The 19,444-nt window shown below is 33.5% G+C and overlaps 3 protein-coding genes across 4 annotated transcripts in view; 1 reads left to right on the top strand and 2 right to left on the bottom strand.

The window, feature by feature from the left end:
- Positions 1–19,444, bottom strand: part of LOC123692240 (NAD(P)H-hydrate epimerase) — a 494,715-nt gene that overhangs the window by 468,043 nt on the left and 7,228 nt on the right. The window lies entirely within an intron of this gene.
- LOC123692229 (zinc finger and BTB domain-containing protein 42-like) lies at positions 2,752–13,010 on the top strand. 2 transcript variants are annotated; one of them, XM_045636942.1, is made up of 10 exons: positions 2,752–2,945; positions 3,515–3,830; positions 4,053–4,299; positions 4,678–4,982; positions 5,672–5,838; positions 6,861–6,989; positions 8,314–8,425; positions 9,556–9,696; positions 10,316–10,486; positions 11,469–13,010. In XM_045636942.1, exons 2-9 carry the CDS (start codon positions 3,539–3,541, stop codon positions 10,465–10,467), a joined length of 1,545 nt encoding a protein of 514 aa, XP_045492898.1. In that variant the 5' UTR covers positions 2,752–2,945; positions 3,515–3,538; the 3' UTR covers positions 10,468–10,486; positions 11,469–13,010. The 2 variants fall into 2 exon arrangements, with proteins under 2 accessions (XP_045492898.1, XP_045492899.1); XM_045636943.1 differs by having other exon boundaries at positions 2,755–2,945; positions 9,610–9,696.
- On the bottom strand, positions 14,874–18,443 carry LOC123692241 (proliferating cell nuclear antigen). The gene is made up of 7 exons (XM_045636961.1): positions 18,307–18,443; positions 17,941–18,065; positions 17,552–17,658; positions 16,625–16,782; positions 16,183–16,299; positions 15,679–15,854; positions 14,874–15,073 (listed from the first exon to the last, which is right to left on the bottom strand). The coding sequence occupies exons 2-7, from the start codon at positions 18,052–18,054 to the stop codon at positions 14,963–14,965; spliced, it is 783 nt and encodes a 260-aa protein (XP_045492917.1). The 5' UTR covers positions 18,055–18,065; positions 18,307–18,443; the 3' UTR covers positions 14,874–14,962.

The raw sequence follows: 19,444 nt of genomic DNA on the forward strand, positions 1-19,444 counted from the left end.
ATTTTACGGAACCCTCGTGCCGTAAAGAGAAATACTCGAACATGCCTCTAATCTGTAGGCCCTGTAGTTACACACCATTATTAAAACAATCGCTGTGACTCGCTCGGCTGTTTCGAGAAGATTTGGGATAAATTAAAATTCTCTTGATGCTACCTATAGAATATAAAGTACCTACTTAAGTTAAAATCCAATTTAACACATTAGTAATCTAATGTCTAATTACAGAAAAACCAAAAATATGTTTAATCCATGTCAAATTAATATGAATACCTATGTAGTTATAAATTAACTTGATTCTCACATACTTTTTCGGTACCTTCGCGAGACGACAATATCGTCATTGCAAAAAAATTATTATGCTTAGTATTTCTAGTAATGTAAAACGTTGTTCTTTGTACAATGCAAAAACATATCGAATATTTAATTTAAACCAGTAAATAGGTACATACAAAAATAAATTTCGTACTTATAGTAGAACTGCAGCAAGTGATAACTTACAGCAATAATTATTCGCCAAATTTAAACACGATTGCATAATATGAGGATTTATGAAGATATCTATTAATAGTAATTCCACCCTATGGCCTGGGGGTGACGTTGATCGCGTGCGCAGAATTTATTGATTTCCCGCCCCCGCTCCCTGCACCCACGCATACCCCTGTAGTGCCTGGCTTGCACTAACGCATACACCAATATAATAGCACAGTAATAGAATGAAAATATTAGCACGATATACTAATTACGGATAATACACGACGAAAGCTCTATGAGTTTATTTTGATAAATTGCACATTGTAAAATAAGAAATTATAAAATGACCTTTTCAACTCTATCGATAAAAAGTAACCAGCTATTCATAGAATTTTCATAAATTATGTTATGTCGAGTATTAATCAGTAGGTACGTGTGCGGTGTGCCTACATTTTAATTTAAATTAAGTACTTGAGTTCTCTTATGTTTAAATTAATCAGAAAAATAAGTATAAGTAATTCTTATATAAATTTAAAAAATTTTTCTTTTCTTCATCATATCTCTCTGTTACGAAACCCAAACCTCCTATCCTGTATAATTTTTCACGTTATTTTCACAAAGTTACAAGTAGGTACTTGGTTAAAATGAATTTTAGAATATTATGCCGATGAGTAAATCAAGCGCCCTTGGAGCTTTCACTAAGCTTGCAGTTGTATGCCGACAAAACCCTTCGATATGTTTATTTATCATTATTTTTATACATATAAATATGTTTAATCTTCCTATTTGGAAATTGCTAAAGACGTATACCTTCTTCCGATACTCACTCTTTACGATTTACGTTTATTACCTAGGTACTTACCTAAAGCCTTTAAAGCACACTTTATTCTTGTTCTTATTTTCTACGTAATTTAAACGAATTCTCGGATAATTAAAAATAAGATACACGAAAATTATATTCACGCGCATTCTTGCACCAAAAAGACATCCTACAGCATGCTCAATAGTTCATTCACATATCGATACATTTTAAGAGTAAATCACAATCCTTATTTCTTACGACTCTAATTTTGATGAAGAGTGAAAATAATTACCTACCTACACGTATTTATCTTATTACCGGTATACATTGGAAATAACATCAGACTAAGGTCAGACTTGAGAGCTTTTTGAAATTTAGATATCCTATAACTAATCATAGACCGTCAGTGCCTTAATGAAAACAACATTTACTTTATTGATAACTTCAAAATAAAAATGTATCGCTATAAACAAAGCGTTGCATTCGAAAATGTAGCTAGGTATTAGCTTTCAGTGCGTACGCGTCTTTACCGCCTCTTGAAGTAAGCTTTCAGGGTTTAAAAGCTATCTAAGATGTATAGTAGGTGTTTACTATTTACTAAAAGCCTTTTGTGCAGAAAGAACCTATTATGTCTCTCGCAGTTTCTGGAGGTATTTTAGAAATAATTTTGTTTAAGCATTGCATTACAGGTGGTGCAGTACCCTTCGGAAAAATAAATAAATATTATAATTATATGTACTTGCTCTCGCGAGTCTGTTTGATGATTAATGAAAAATGAATTAGAATTTTTGATATAGAAAAATTTGTAAAAGATAAAAAAATATATTAGGAATATATTTCTTTATTGTATTACTTATTGTAAATTGTAATTACCTAACTAGTTGGCTATGTAAAAGTTAAGCATAACAGCAACTGCTTCTTATTGTTTAGATGTTTATCTTATTTTGTTCAGTTGGATAACGGTAAAAAATAAATAGATAATGTATAATTTAAATTTACAAAATTAGCTGGTCAAATAATGTAAAACACGAGCGCTATATATTTTTCTTCAGGTTCAATGACCTTGACGCGTTGCGTCAATTTGAAAATCAATAAAATCTATCATAGGTAGGTAGGTAAAATGCATTGTGCATAAATGAATGCAAAAGCGAAATTCCAGGAAGTGGATGTTATTCCCATTTGTTGAAATGTAGACTTTATGTCCAGAATTTTATGAATCCTCGATGATTCTATCAGTGACCCTATTTTCCGAGCTTTTGGTAAGAGAGTTTGCGCGTGAACAGGGTGGCTTCGGGTAGCGGCGCGGCGGAAAGGTGGGCGCCGTCGCCGCTCCAAACCTATGCGCGGCGCTCCCCTAGTCTCTGCCGCATACGCGCACGCGCGCGCAACCGACGCTACGCGTAGCCCCTGCCGAGCGTGCCCGAATCGCGACGTCAACCGTGGATCGATGAGATAAACGCGCAACCCCGCTTTGCGTTAAATCAATACCATATCCATCGATTTTCACAGCCGCAGCCGCCGCACACCGAACTTGAGGGTCGCAAGCGGTGGTTGCGCGTGTTTTATCATTTAAAATGTGTGAAGCTGAAAATTGTGCTATTATTATGTTCATCTAGATCGCTGGTATTGCTATCGAAATGTTCGTAATATTCTAGATTCGAAGTGTTTTGAGGTAATTTATTTAATATTACATATGTTCATTGAATTAAACACATACGTATACCGTACATATAAAGCATATAAGATCAGTAATGCTTTTTATTGACATGTTATAATTTCCAAGTTATCGTTTAAATTTCACGAATATTGTTTGTGTTTAAATTCGTGCACTTTTCTTTAAAAATAATCGGGTTTTATTGTTGATGTTTGCGACTTTGCGTTTAGAAACGTTACATAGATAAACCAATAATTATTATATGTTACAACTTATTCAGTAATTATTAATTTATTAAAACGTACATACATTTAAATTATTTATAAAAACATATATTGTAATTCATGCATTATATGAAATGAATTTAAATATTTTGAAAGTTAACGCTTTTGTTAGCAGATGTAGGCAGAAGTAGAAGTTTGCCGAATTGATAAACGAAATGAGATTTTTTTTGTTTGTTATTGCCTATTGGCGGGCTTTTCGATGTTTGCAATGAGAATTGTAATTACCTATTGTATTATTTTCTAATTTATTGAATGGTGTTCGTATGCAATTGGAGTGGAGAAAGATAATGTTTTTTGCTATAGATGGTGTGAATCTGAAGCGGCAAAATGACGTCAACTGATACGTATCAGTTAAAATGGCATTCGCACAGTTCACATTTGAACGGTTCTGTGGCGGCGTTGCTTCGCTCGGAGAGATTTACGGATGTTGTTTTGTGCACGATGGACGGATCGCAAATACCGGCGCACAAGTTCATCCTAAGTTCTTGCAGCGTGTACTTCAGCACGTTGTTCGAAGGTCAGCGGTCGGTAACGAGAATGGGTGGCATGCTGTATGTCGTGCTGCCTTCGGAAATATCTACGAAGGCACTGAAAATTCTTGTGGAGTATATGTATAAGGGTAAGTTCATCCGCACCTTCATAGGTAATGATATAACAAATTATTTTTTCTTCTACTTTATGGTCTTTAAAAATTATCTTACATTAATATTTTTACATTATATTTAATAGTTACCAAACTGTTGTAGTCTTTCTTATAATATGTTTACTAGCGAATTATATATTATGTTCAAGGTAAATTATTTATTACCTTTCAATTGTTATACCTATCCATTTATTTCAGGTGAAACAACAGTATCCAATGAGGTTTTAGATATTGTACTAAAAGCTGGGGAGGTTTTAAAGATCAGGGGACTCTGGCGACAGACAGATGAAGTTGGAGGAGATTCCACTCCAGCGGAGAAGACCACTACAACTGCAAATACTGCAAATAAACCACCTGAAAAAACTAAAGAAGTTCCAAAAATAACTTTGAAAAAGGATGACAAGTTACTCAAAGCTTTTAACCCTGTTCAAGGGCAGGGGAATAGGTAAGATTAATTAGTAAATAATTAATAACTAATAGCTTTTATTTAGTAACTGATTATTACAATTTTAATATTTATAGAACAGATGATTAATTTGATTTTTTTTTTACTCTAATACAAGTTTATTATCTTATACATACAGACATATTACAATATTATGCTAACCAAATTTTTTTTTCAATGTTTAATATAAATTAATTAATGTTGCAAGGTTTTTAGTACTTTTTTTTTTTTGTATAGAGGAAACACTACAAATCTACATTTAATAACTCAGGCCCCAGAATCCTGAATCAACAATAGAAAATCTATTGTGTCGTGGACCGATCGGGCCGCTTGGGGCTCAATGGGTTAATAAAAATTATTTTTTATAATTTTTTCCAGACCAATGTTTATTGGCCCACCAAAGCTAGTATTCATCAAGACCAGTGACGGCACCACGCAAGCCGCCATACGTCCAGGTGTACCCAAGGGTCAAACGATACTGGTTGCCCCTGCACCGTCCGCAGAGACCACTTCCACAATCACCATGCCAACGTCCACAGTTACCGTGGCAACGGAGGAGAACAGTGAAGACAGTATACCGACTAGAGTGTTGAGACGGAACGCCAATGAAAGAAAGTATGGGAAGAAACAGAAGACTGACACTGAAGAGGGGAAGGATGATGATGCGGCTTCCACCAGTTCAAGTAAGTAGTTGCAGATACATTAAATCTTTTGGCCATAATAAAACATAATAAGATCTTGACTTGAACAAATAGATGGGATAAATCTATTTGTAGAACTCAAGATAATTATTTTTTTATATTTTAGTAATGAAATCATCAAAGCAATGAAATAATAATTAAAGCTAAAAATCTCTGGATAATTGGAATTAAGCAATTTTAGAACATTGATATTAATAATTTATTTCAATTATTTGTAGAAAGATACAATAAATTGTATTGTTATTTCTAATAAAAATAAAATTTTTCGCAATAACTGTACTGTATGTGTTTTGACCGCCTCCTTGGTACAGTGGTTGACGCGTGAGCGTAGAACCGCGGGGTCCTGGGTTCGATTCCCGGTGGAGACGAAGAAAAAAAAAATGTCTCGGTCTGGTAGGACACAGAAGGCTGATCACCTTCTTGTCCCTAAAGAAAATCGATCAGTGAAACAGATGTATGCATAATGCATCTGCCCCTTACCCCACTACGGGGACACGGGACATCACTTATTATATATATATATATAGTTTATAAAACATTGTTTTCTCAATTCTTTCTCATATAAAACTTGCTATAAAATATTCAATATCCATATAGTCTCTATTATTCTAACATCTATTTTATCTTACAAACACAAAATACAATTTCTAAAAAAAATACAAACTTTACAGAGAAATCAACCCATAGCAGTACTGTCGAAGTCCAAGTTAAAGAAGAACCAGACTGGGACGCAAGCAGTATTGAAGAGGAAGAACGGTCGATAGCCGAGATGTTTCAAGCAGAAATGAGTGTTAAGTCCGAGCCGTGTGATGAGGTGGACGTCGAGGAGGAGGGGCTGGTTAGTTATTGCTTTTAATTTTACTTTTTATTGTTATATTGTTTGGCGATGTCACAAAAATATCTTAAGAAATAAAAAAGATTTTTGGTGTCAACGCCAAACACATACATTCAACGCCAAAAACAAAACAAAAAAGTTTCACGTCTGACACGTTGCAAATTGTGACAAACGCCAAACAAGCTGCAACGTGTCAGAAGTGAAACTTCTTTGGCAAGATTCAAAGATACGCCCTACTCCATGACGTGACTGTATTGCCATGTCGCGACCTTGAGAGTTTACTCTTTCTCAAGGTCGCCTACAAGTTTCACTTCAAAACTTGTTTTGTTTTGTCTAGTTATGTTTCGAAATAAATTAAAAAATGAAATATAGAAAGATATCTCGTCTAATTATTCCTGAAAAAAATAATTCTGTTTCCAATCACTATTTATTTTTATTGTAAACAAAAAATATCTCTTTTCCATTTGATATTTTTAGTTTTATGGCATTCAAATGCTTTATAAATATAAATTCGTGTCGCGCCTCGTGATCGAACTAATTTTTTCTATCCATACTAATATTATAAATGCGAAAGTAACTCTGTCTGTCTGTTACTCAATCACGCCTAAACTACCGAACCAATTTGCATGAAATTTGGTATGGAGATATTTTGATACCCGAGAAAGGACATAGGCTACCTTTTATTGCGGTACCACGGGCGAAGCCGGGGTGGACCACTAGTTTTTTATAAATTTATATCTCTTTTCCACGCGACTTATTGACGACGCGGTTGGCGCAGTGGTAAAGTACTGCCTACTGAGCCGACGGTCCCGGGTTCGATCCCCGGTCAGGGCAAATAATTGTGTGATGAACTCAATTATTTGTTCTTGGGTCTGGGTGTTATTATCTATATATGTATTTATTAAATATTATATTTATCGTCGCCTAGTACCCACAACACAAGCCTTAATTGAGCTTACTGTGGGACTAGGTCGATTTGTGTAATAATGTCCTATAATATTTATTTATTTATTTATTTATTCCAGCTATACAGCCCGCTGTCGTGCGAGCTGTGCGCGGAAGTGTTCACAGTGCCGGCGGCGTGGGTGCGCCACGTGCAGGAGCACGCGGACGGCGGCGGCCAGCACGCGAGGAAACGCAAACGGCGCTCTGCTGTGAGTTACATAATTATTGGCTCTAGGTAGAGCGAGAAGAGACTTGGAGAAGAGACTTGACTTTGGTCCCAGTGCTAGATAGAACGAGAATGGCAAATGGCCCTGCTCTAGGTGGAGTCAGGACATGCTGTGTAGTGCTGTTTAGTGTTTACCATATATAATACTCAGTGCCCGCGCTAGGTAGAGCTGTTATCAAACATAATAAACGCAGTGCCGGATCTAGGTGGAGCAAGAATGAACTTTATCTATAGTGCTCATGTATATCCATACTAATATTACAGGGTTACTTGTAAAACACCAGCAACCTCGCAGGACAAGATAGCTAACATCATAAGTAAGTTACTTTGTTACTTAAAGTAACAAAATTTATTCTACGACTTTTGGCATAACACAATAAATTATTTTTAAATGATTTTTTAAACTTTTATTGTACTCTCCTAACATTTGTAAGTTTATGTTCTATTCATTATCGGATGGACGACGCGACACCCTCTTCCCCCTCCTATTCGCTTCTTGTTTACGTAATTTTTTGATGCGCGTAGAGTTTATAATATTCAAACGGAAAATTAAATGAATATTTATTTTTGTATGAAAATAAAATCTAACAAATTATCAAAAGTCGTAGAGCAAATGTTGTTGCTTATGATGTAGCTATCTTGTCCTGCGAGGTTGCCGGTGTTTTACAAGTAACCCTGTATAAATGCGAAAGTAACTCTGTCTGTCTGTCTGTTACTCAATCATGCCTTAACTACTGAACCTGTTTGTATGAAATTTGGTACAGATATATTTTGATAGCCGAGAAAGGACATAGGTTTTATCCCGGAAATCCTACGGGAACGGGAACTATGCGGGTTTTTTTTTCTTTGACTGCGCGGGCGAAGCTGCGGGTGGAAAGCTAGTTGTATAATATACGCAGAACATACCGGCTCTAGGTAGAGAAAAGAGCATACATTGTACTTCTAACATATTTTGCACATGCAGCGCCGGCTCTAGGTAGATCAAGAGCAGCGTACTTTATTCGCAGTGCCGCCTCTATGTTGAGCAGCATACTTTGTGCTGATAACATACATGTTGTGCTAACTCCTAGGTAGATCAAAAACAGCGTACATTACTAATTACTTGCCGGCTGCATACTTAGAGCTGCTAATAAACATACATGGAGTGCCTCTAGAGCGAGAAAAGCATTTTACCGATATTTGATTAAATTAGGTAATAAAATAAATGGCGGACTTAACATTAGTTTCCATCAAAATACCTTAATCTGCTTTGTGTGTATGTGTAATCAATTTTAATTGTTTACTCATTTAATAATTATTTATTTTAGAGCGACGACACAGAAGAAACAACAGCCCTACTACGTTGCGATCTCTGCCAGAAGCATTTCCCGAATCCCGCGGAATGGGTTCGACACATACAGAGCACACATACTGAGACTGGTGCGTGTCATTTTAATATTATATTTATTTTTAAAATTATTTCTATAACTAGGTGCTCAACCCGGCTCTGATCGGGTTATTTTTTAGTTTTTGACAATCTTGAGATGTAAATGGTGTAATTACTACGACTTTCTAGGTCGAAATTTAAATTAGTAAACTTAGTGAAAAATAATAGGTGATTAACGTTATTGAAGTTTTTTTTATATTATATAGCACATGCTTTTAATAATAATATGACACTATTCTGATTTGATATTTGAATTTAGAGGAATTTCTTGCCTATTCACTAGTAGATTTTTTTTATGCAACGACCATTAGAAATTAGTAAATATGTAGTATCTTACAATAGCCTAGTTATTTTACCTAGAGTGATCTTATTTTATATAAAAAATAATTGCACTTTCAATTTTTTTACTGGTATCATACTATCAATTAATCTTATATTTTATAGCAGTATCATAGTTACTACCAATTAATCTTATATTTTTTTTTTTTTATTATTATTTATTCACACATAATGTACAATAATCCATATACAAATATTTTGGTATGTTCATAATATTATTTTCAGATATTATGATGTGCTACTAACTACTATATACCATTATTATACTAACATAGCTGATTGATTGTTATGTATGTGGCTAATTCTCGACGGACACAACATCAACTCAACAATTTTTTCATATTATTATAATAATAAATATAATGAAAACTCCACGCTATTCTCTCTATCTTGTTCCGTGTTTTATTTTTGCTATAAGCGTTTTTTTTATTTAGCAGCACAAACGCAGTCATGATAATCACTTCAGTTATGTTGACATTGTAAACTTGGAGTTTTTGTTTTGCAATTCATCGGTGTTGCCAATTTGCGATGTTTTTCCCCCCAAATTACCATTTTTTTATATTCTGTTTTTTTATCGATGTTGAATGAATTTACTAAATGTTCTACTGCATGGTAATGCTTAAATGTGAACTCGCGCAGAAATGTCAATTTTATTTTTTATTTTTTTTTATTTTTTGTGATTTTCAATCCTGTAATGTGATTGGCAACGTTGATTGCAAGGCGGGCCCCAATAGTCCACATGATAGTGTATATCTAAGCGTCGGTTCGGTGTTCGGTTGTCCAGAATTGGCCATATCAAACAACAGTGCAGCACCAAAACGTCACAATCGTTTCACAGACGGCGAGCAAAACAAGACGTGTGGCCACTGCAACAAGAACTTCCCGTCGCATGCGTCCATGCTCATACATATGCGCACGCACACAGGTTTGTGTGGACTTTTTTTCTATAAAACGTAAAAAAAAGTTGAAGTGAACATTGAAAATCGGTGAATAGATTTTAGAAAAATATTTGGGTGGAAATCAGTTCAATAAAAAACATATTTTAACAAAAATTTAGGGTCATCATTGAAAATCATTTCACATTTATTCATGTTCGAAATACCAAATTTAACTTTTTTAATTTAAAGTTCGTGTATATTAGAAAATTATAATAATGTTATAACATTTTAGTACTTAAATCTAAGTTTTAAATTCCCATCATCATCATCGTTTTTTATGACTGCCTACTTTTTATTATAACGCATACGCGACGTAGTCGCGTCACCTGTAGGTTTAGTGTGAGTTTGATCGAGTACGAAACGTTAATATCGTGTCTATCATCGAAATTTGTATGGGGAATCAAAGCTTCCTCATACGTCCGCTAGGGGCGCTATTCGATTACCCATACTAATTCGGCTGTGACGCAGACGCGATAGTAACGTTTCGTACTCGATCAAAGTCACACTAGGGGTACTGTTATAAAACCGCCCATTTCTCCACGACACATTATATTTTCGATTTTTTTTTTGTTATCTGTGGAAATATTTATTATATTAATCCTACAGGCGAGCGCCCGTTCGTCTGTGGGCTCTGCAACAAAGGGTTCAACGTGAAATCGAACCTGCTCCGTCACCTGCGCACGCTGCACAACCACGTGGTGAGCCCCGCGCGGCTGCCCGACGAGCCCGGCCCGTCTGAGCTCAAGCGGGAGGCCTGAGCCAGGGGAGGGGGGGCAGGTAAACATAACTATTAGTCAGTTCTTTAAAGAAACGAATCTTCAATGGCGGCGCTTATCATTCCCTCTCGCTCACACACGGCCGTACGGTATGCAAAAAAAAGGGAAAAATTAAATCACTAAAATGTATTTGATTTTCCCTATAAGTAATAGTTTTTATCATAAATTTACAATGACAATTATGCATTTGCGAAAGTAAATAATGTTTTATTGGAATTTGACAAAATATGTTCTTTGGGAAAAGTTGTTCAGTTTTATGGGCTTATTACAAGTATTATGGGGATTTTATTACATTCTGTATACGTTAATATGATAATTCATATAAATACACAAATACAATAACAAAAAAGTTTGTCAACAAACAATTTGAAATAATTAATAAAATAATTATCAATTTACGTTATTTTTATTTTCTTTTTTGCTGATCCTACCATCTGTCAAAGTCAGCTTTGGCCGCCATTGAAGATTCGTTTCTTTATTGAACCAACTAGGTAATAGATAATTATATAAGCTTTTATTACCTTTTACAAACAAATTAAAGTAAATGAAATGAAATGTTGTAAATTGGTAGCCTGGTCTTGGAAGGTGGTGGAATGCGAATTAATTAAACGTAAAACAAAACATGGTGAAAATTCGTCGTTAGAAAAACGTATTAGATTATTATTTAAAGAAAATTTGTGCAAAAATGTAAAGTATATTTTTATGCAAAACTTCTTTATTTTTAATTTTAGTGTAAAAGTAATAGAATCAAAATTGTAGATAATTCAATTTGCTACGAATAATGGCCTACCGAATTTTTTGTAGCATTCTAGTTAAGGAAGTCTAGAGAAGTGCGAAAACTCTCTTTATAGATATACATTTATATAAATGTAAAAGTTATATTAAAAATATAACTTTTTATAAAAGTGCATAAAAATGTATTAGGTACGTATCGAAGTATGGATTTTTATTTTATTCTACATATACATTTGTATGTATAACAGGTAGAGGGCGCGGGCGGCCCCGGTCCGCGTACACGCTGGCGATGGCGGGGGCCAACCGGCGCGCGAACGACAAGAAGGCCGACGCGAGCGCGCTCCGCAAGCAGAGCTACTCGCTGTTCCTCAAGCAGCGCGCCGTGCTCTTCTCCGCCAAGAAGTGGAAGTAGGGCGCGACACGCTACCCGCGGCGCTTGACACGTTCCACGTTTGAATGTTGACGTTTCGAATTTTTTTTTTTTCATGTGCCTGTTTGAATATGACGTTTCAGTTTTTTTATATGTGTCTATTTGAAATTTGACGTTTCAAATTTTTTTTTCATGTGCCTGTTTGAAATTTGACGTTTCAGTTTTTTTTTTTCTTTTTCTTATGTGCCAGTGCTAGAAGTAGATTGGAAATATTTAACCTTCTTTGTGACTTAAATTCGAATTGGAAATTAGCTTTTTTTTGTTTTGTGCATGATGTGAATTAATACGTAGATTTGAATTTCTTATTGAATAATATTTGAACAAATGATATGTCAAGATAAAATACATTTACGTACTTAATATGTATATTGTATGTATAGTATAGTAGGTTCTCCAACCGAAATAATTGTTGTTAGACAGTTGTACTTACTATTCTATTAAAATCATGCCAAGACAGTTTAATTTAGTAATTATTATATTTGAAACGATTGTTTTTTATATGTAGGTAAGTAACTACATGGCCATACGAAAAAAATTTATCTTTAAAAACTTTTTAAACGTGTTTGGAATTGTGTCAAAAATAAAATAAAAGCGTCTATTTGGGGGTAGCAAAGTGTTGCGTCACTACATGTCCTGCCCTTCCTCCTTTAATTTTATTATTTTTATAAGAGTATATTTATTTTTTATAACTAGTCATAACTAGATCTCATTCTTTTAATTGAAGATTTAATTTTAAGTCAAACATGTAGTCAGTCGGACATACAAGCAAGTTTTAGGATTAATTATAAGTAATATTTCTCAGTATCAAAATATGTAGCTGATATCCAAAGATAATTTGAGATTTTCTATGGGTTCATACTAAATATTCTTAGAACAGTAATCACACTTAAAAATTTAATAAATATGTTAAGAGGAGGCTCCCTAACAATAGGTTAGACTGCTACGGTGCTAGACGCTAACACAGCCGTAATAAAGTTGAATATCGCGTGCGCTCTTTGATCGCGTTCGAGCTCGAAACTAAATCTCGTAAGAATTGAGATTCTTATTTCGCTTTTAACTAAACTAAAAATTGATCTAGAGAAAAAATATCTTGGGATTGGTAGTTACCTATATTTTCTTACTGTTAACATTTATTTTAGACATAAAGTCCAAGTAAATTTTTTTAAAAATTTATTAATCCTTAAAAAAGGCATAATTTTTGAATAAAAAATGAATCGAGCGAAAATGTTACAATTACGTAACTGTCTTGTACATGGAAAGAAAAATACCCAATAAATCATATACTAAAGTTCCATTTTGATTGTATGTGTGACTGTTTCAGAATATTAATGCAAATTCACATAAAATTTAGGGAGCCTCCTCTTAAGAAATTTCATATTTTGTTCAATGGTTAATATCTAGTCAGTATGGATCCTCAATAAGTTAAGTAGGTGTAAGTTTTAGCGTTCAACTTGCTTGTGATTGACTAAATTTAATTGTAATTTAAATAGGTTTTAGAATAGAAGAATAATTTATGTTATATACCTCTTGCATTTATAAATTAATTTATTTGATTTTAAGATTCCGTTTGTGTGATACAGTACTGTAGTTGCGATTTAATGTATTTAAATACTCATGTGTAACATGGAGTCTGTATGATTAATGTTTGTACTATTTTATAAAATAGTATGTGAAGAATAAAATACTGAAATAAAAATATTTGTTTTATTTTTTTAACCACTATTTATTTTGCTAAATGTATAAGTACATACCTATATTAAAAGTTCAAAAACCCCCCGACACAATATTTAACCTTTTAAAAGTAAAAAACACGAATCCACACGAGTATATTTGTAAGGATTTAGTTTTTCTGTCTCACTTTCACCCCTCATAACTTTTAAACGGCTCAACTGCTTTTCATCAAATATGTCTCAGGAAACCTGCACACTTGTGTACGCATTTAATGTAAAAAAGACTAAATTGTAATCGTTGAATTAGATCGTGAGATTTGATGCCACAAACAGACAAACACTTAACACACATACATACACATGGCACACATCAACTTTTAACACCATTGAGTTAATATGTACTACGTACAAACTACGTACATAACACCCCTCGTTTTGCATCGATGGTTTAAAACATCAAATATTATGATACAAGTCACGCATAAGTCACGTCAAGTAAAAAGAACGCTGACGGTTAAGCTGCGCATACATAATTACAAACCTTTTCTCTTTATAATATTAGTGTGATATTAGTAGATAGTATAGATAATTTTTTTAAATTTGGCCTAAAAAAGAGAAATTCTCGATGATAGCTTACAAAAAAAAATTACATCTATTCATAATATAATGACCGAGTTATATTTTGCACATCAAGTATAACTATAACTTACAGATTTAAATTGAACTTTCAGCAACCACTTGAGTCCTTATATTGTTTACACATTTTAAAAGAAAGTTTTAGTGCAAGTTATATTTTGGCTGGAAATTCTTATGAATTTATATTTATCGCACCAAAATTTGGCACATGATAAAAAGTGAATAAAATTTATAGTAAAAGATGATTACGCAACACGGAGACGGGTCGTGCTGGAGCCGGGAAACAACAACAATAGGTAGCCATGCGTGTTCGGGCATAAATCACTTAATACTACAAAGAGATTATTTATGTGAGATGTAAGCTAAATCACAAAATCTATTCAGTGGTTTGCAAATTACTTTGTATGAGGTTTTCGCGTGAATCGGTAAAAATTATACTTTCTCACAAACTTTTACGACTATAATATTATGGTAAGATAACAACAGAATAGTTCGTATTTTTCCACATTGTCTGCTCTTGCTCAAATAATTCGTATCGAAAGGGTGTCAATAAGATTTTGCTAGAAGTTTTTATGCAACAAGCGACTTGCATTGTAAAAATTGCAGTCAGTGGTACCTAACAGTTTTAAATTGACTTCAGCAAGAAGTTGAGGAAGTTCCTAATAATTGTGATTGGCTAAATTAAATAAATTTGAATAAACAGCATTGCATTTATGAATGTATGAGGTGATATTAAATTTAAAATTTCGATCTTAACATTCCTTTTCTATCTTATCACAAAAATACTGTACCTACCAGCCTACTGCAGTTGCGATTTTAATTGATTCAAATAGTCATATCATATTATGTAAACATGAAGTCTGTATTGTTTTCGTTTGTACTTTGTAAAATAGTATGTGAAAAATAAAACACAGAAATTTGAAAAATAGTTTTATTATCTTAACCACAATTTAATTGTTATACAAAAGTAACATGATAGGCACATCGGTATGGAATACTAGATATTTTAGTTATCGTCTTCTTCGATTTTCGGCGCCAAGTAATAGCGAATGTGGCCGATGTCCGGAATGCGGTACTCCACAACGAGGGGCACGTCCGCGGACATTGATAATTGCACCTGAAACAGAAATATTATATTTTTGATACATATTTTTATAATATTGTAATGGAAATGAACAAGTTTGGTGATATTTGAGTATAATATAATCCCAATTTATTTAATCACTAAATCAGAAATGTATAAAATTCTATATTTTTTTTATTATTTATAAAAACAGAGCAAGAAAATATAAAGATGATTGTGTAATTCTATAACTTTAAATTCGAAGTGACTTCATGATATTATATTAGGTATATTAACTGCATTGATCAATATAATTTTACATTTACAAAAACGTAAAATGTAATCACACCAAAAATTTATTTTAGTTTCTAATAGAATTATTCTGGTCTCATCTTACTCTACATTTATCTCTTACTAGCTTACCGCCCGCGGCTTCGCTCGCTTTGTCTAAAACCTAATAAATTATATACTAAAACCTTCCCCTTGAATCACTATCTAAAAAACCGCATCAAAATCCGTTGCGTAGTTTTAAAGATTTAACATACAAAGGGACATAGGGACAGAGAAAGCGACTTTGTTTTATACTATGTAGTGATATTCAATACAAATCAAAATTATTTCTATAACACAACTTACTATAACTAATAACTATACTTTACCTGTGGACTCAAAGAAGTAGCCTTAGTGAAATAGTTAAGATACTGGCAGGCGAACGTGAGTGTGACAGGCTCGTCCATCTCAATAATAACCGCTTCCTCCTCTTTGTCGATGGACGCAGTTTGTGCTAACTTCACGTTCGCTGAACCGATGTCGCCGCTCGCTGAGAATTTTACTCCTGCAAAATGTTAATAATTTTGTTTATGAAATATGTGCAACAAATTAATAATTAATAAAATAAAATATCTATTGTAAGTAAAATTTTAATCTGCGCAACTCTTTACATATTGTACAACATTGCTCTAATTAGGAATGGATGATATATGGATGAATAAAAAATGTATTTTAGAAGTTATTAATGTAAAAAGTAAAAACCCTTAGTTTAATTAGTGTATAGCTATTGATTAGGTACCATTAAAAAGCAAACAAGTATATTTTATTGGTCTTATAGCTAAGTGATATTAATTGCAAGTACAAGAAAAAAAACAAAGTATGTAATAACTTACCCTCCTTTGTGCAAGATATGACCATGGACTCCCCAAATTGTGAGAGATCTCTGCAGATGCGCGCAAACTCTGCACTCGGCATGCGGATTGTGCAACTGTATTCAGTTTCGGGGATTCCTGTAATGTAGAAAATTAATTTATTATTCTTTTAGTTTATATAACAAAAACTTTGTTAAAATGTGTTATAGGTGGTATAAAAAGCAAATTATGCAACATAGATCAAGAATAGAAAATTGTAGAAACACAGTTTTCACTGACATTATTATTTTAGGTATTGATTTGGACAATATGTCATTAGCCTTCATATAAATCATGATAAAATAGGCATATATTTTCACATACATAATTTTTAAAAATATAAATTAAACAACAGTCACTAAAAATAAAATACTACACAAGAAATTTTTTTAATACTTTTAATAAATTTCAAAATATTCCTTACCCAAATGCTCTAAATCTAAATTCATGAGTTTCATTTCATAATCGGAGACCTTCTCCTGGTTGGGGCTCTCGAACACAAATGTGACGGTGTCTGCGTTGTCCTGCGCCTTCATGGTCACTGTGTCTTTGTCGCCCGCACATTTCAGGATTTTTGACATGCTGCAATTAAATTTAATAATAAATGATAACTAATTTTTAAGTGTAGTAATGTTTCTGTTTAATTTTTATGAGACTGAAGAATGTAAAATAAAAATGAATATCAATATATTCATTACTACTGTAAAATTGTCAAAAAATATGAATCAAATACCTCAGTGATTAAAGGGGATGTCAGTAAAAGTACTATGATAAGTATGATGTGCCTTTTCAAGGTTGAGGCCTCTAGTTTGATCATGCTTGGAAAACAATATAAAGAAGAATACCAAGTATTTGTATAGCATAGTATCACTACATTGTATAAAACAAAGTCACATTATCTGTCCTTATGTCCCTATGTATGCTTAAATCTTTAAAACTACGCAACGGATTTTGATACGGTTTAAGTATATAATTTATTTTAGATAAAGCAGGCGAAGCCGCGGGTGGAAAGATAGTACAATATGTATTACCAAGAATCAACAAAGTTCTATGACATGTCTGTAGAACCCTAGTAGAAAGAAAAAAATGGCTAGTAGTGAATGTCAAACATCTACATGTAAATGCATATAATCCATATTAATATTATAAATGCGAAAGTAACTCTGTCTGTCTGTCTGTTACTCAATCACGCCTAAACTACTGAACCAATTTGCATGAAATATGGTATGGAGATATTTTGATACCCGAGAAAGGACATAGGCTACCTTTTATTGTGAAATATGTATCACGGGCGAAGCCGGGGCGGACCTCTAGTTTACAATATAAGCAAGTTAACAGTCTATTAACTTACCTTCCCAAGTTCATTCCCATGGATATATTTCTGTCACATCTATACTTGTCGAAGCCATCTGCCCTGAGCGAGAGAGACACCAGTGAAACGTGGGAGTTGTCCATAGCCTGGAAAAAATAACATATCACATATGTTACAAAGAAAACAAAGAACTAAACACTGTAAATAAACCATTACAAATTATCATTCAAATTCATGAATGCCTCATTCATATTTTTGATATAAAAACTGTACCTCACAAAAAAGTATAGGTATTTTTATATTTGAAATGTGTTATAGTATGATTTTGTGACTTCTTAATCATAGACGTTGGTTGGAATCGTAAATTTTTGAAAACCTATTGAGAATATCTCAAATTTAATAATTAAAGTAATATCAACAATCTATACCTGTAATTGAATTCCATTGTCATCGCAGTCAAATGTAGCTTGTGTGAGCAGATCCTTAATGGCTTCGAGGACTTTCTTCAAAATGGAGCTTCGGAGTAAACGTGCTTCAAACATCTTGATTTATTCTGTTTCAATGAAAGATTCTATTTAAATAGTGCGAACAGTCACGAAATTTTATTAAGTTATTATTCTCTAAATGAATAACACCAAAGCACATAAACTGAAATCACATAGGAAGTTTAACGGTAACAATGTTGAACATGCAAATCGGTTACAAACAAACAAAAGTTTGAAGGTGGTCTGAGGCATGGGATGTCTTGAAATCGTTCAAACAATAAGATTCATACATAATATTAATGAACTTACATTGTTTAAAGTAATATTGGACGCTGGAAGCACTAAATACCGATAAGATTTTTTGAAATGCAAGCAATTATGTCCAATTATGTCGCTGACCTCTTCAAAATGTGACAGCAAGCCGGCGACAGCGGGAAAAAATACCGCGAAACATGGAAAACAACTGTCAGCGTCAACTTCACAATCGGAAAGTTGTACTATCAATTCATTATGCCAGCATTATTTTATGTATTCTCTGCCTTCTCTGCACATTCTCTGAAAACACCAGTGCAAACTTAGCACCCCATCTATGGAATTTTGGGTCGAAAATGACCTTGATCGTTAGGTCCCCGTTAGGTCCTTTAAGGTCCCACAATTTTTTCGTTAGGTCCCCTTTAGTTTTTTTTAAATAATTTTTTAAATTTTAGCTATAAAAAAATGCAACTTTAGCACCCCATCCATAGAATTTTGGGTCGAAAATGACCTTAATCGATAGGTCTCCGTTAGGTCCTATAAGGTCCCACAATTTTTTCGTTAGGTCCCCTTTAGTTTTTTTTTTAATATTTTTTTTATTAATTTTAGGTATAAAAAAGTTACACTTTAGCACCCCATCCATAGCAAAATTGGCGAATTTTATCAAAATCGTATTCTTTACCGTTAGATCCGTAGAGGCCCATCATTGAAATTGTTAAATTATTTATGTTATTAAAATCTATATATATTAAATAAAAGAAAGTCGTGTTAGTTACTCCACTTATAACTCAAGAACGGCTGAACCGATTTAGCTGAAAATTGGCAGGGAGGTAGTTTAGAGCCAGGAGAAGGATATAGGATACTAAATATGTACCACGGGCGAAAACGGGGCGGACCACTAGTTATAAAATAATTGAAACCTGCGCATGCGCCTTAGAGCATTAAGGCATTCGCACATCATACATAAACAATGCGAAATTTAAATTGGTATCGTTTCATTTATTAAATTTAAATCAATAAATAAATCTTGTGTCTATACCAATGACTAAGGTTGGTCTATACTAGTCACGTCTGGTTCGAAAGATGAAACTGGCTTTTTATTTCGAAAATTTATTTGACAACACTTGACCGTTATCTGTCATTAAAACCTGAGTTGTTGATGTGTCAAAGCTTGTCAAAGTGATTTTTTTTCTGC

Source organism: Colias croceus, chromosome 6 (genome assembly GCF_905220415.1).
Source record: "Colias croceus chromosome 6, ilColCroc2.1".
Taxonomy (NCBI): domain Eukaryota; kingdom Metazoa; phylum Arthropoda; class Insecta; order Lepidoptera; family Pieridae; genus Colias; species Colias croceus.

Excerpts from the sequence above, each read along its gene's own strand:
- LOC123692229 (XM_045636942.1), top strand. The coding sequence starts at position 3,539 with ATGACGTCAACTGATACGTATCAGTTAAAATGGCATTCGCACAGTTCA. Across the intron at positions 4,983-5,671 it reads TGCGGCTTCCACCAGTTCAA|AGAAATCAACCCATAGCAGT; the intron begins GTAAGTAGTTGC and ends CAAACTTTACAG. Across the intron at positions 5,839-6,860 it reads ACGTCGAGGAGGAGGGGCTG|CTATACAGCCCGCTGTCGTG; the intron begins GTTAGTTATTGC and ends TATTTATTCCAG.
- LOC123692241 (XM_045636961.1), bottom strand. The coding sequence starts at position 18,054 with ATGTTTGAAGCACGTTTACTCCGAAGCTCCATTTTGAAGAAAGTCCTC. Across the intron at positions 15,855-16,182 it reads CATATCTTGCACAAAGGAGG|GAGTAAAATTCTCAGCGAGC; the intron begins GTAAGTTATTAC and ends AACATTTTGCAG. Across the intron at positions 15,074-15,678 it reads CTACTTCTTTGAGTCCACAG|GTGCAATTATCAATGTCCGC; the intron begins GTAAAGTATAGT and ends TTTCTGTTTCAG.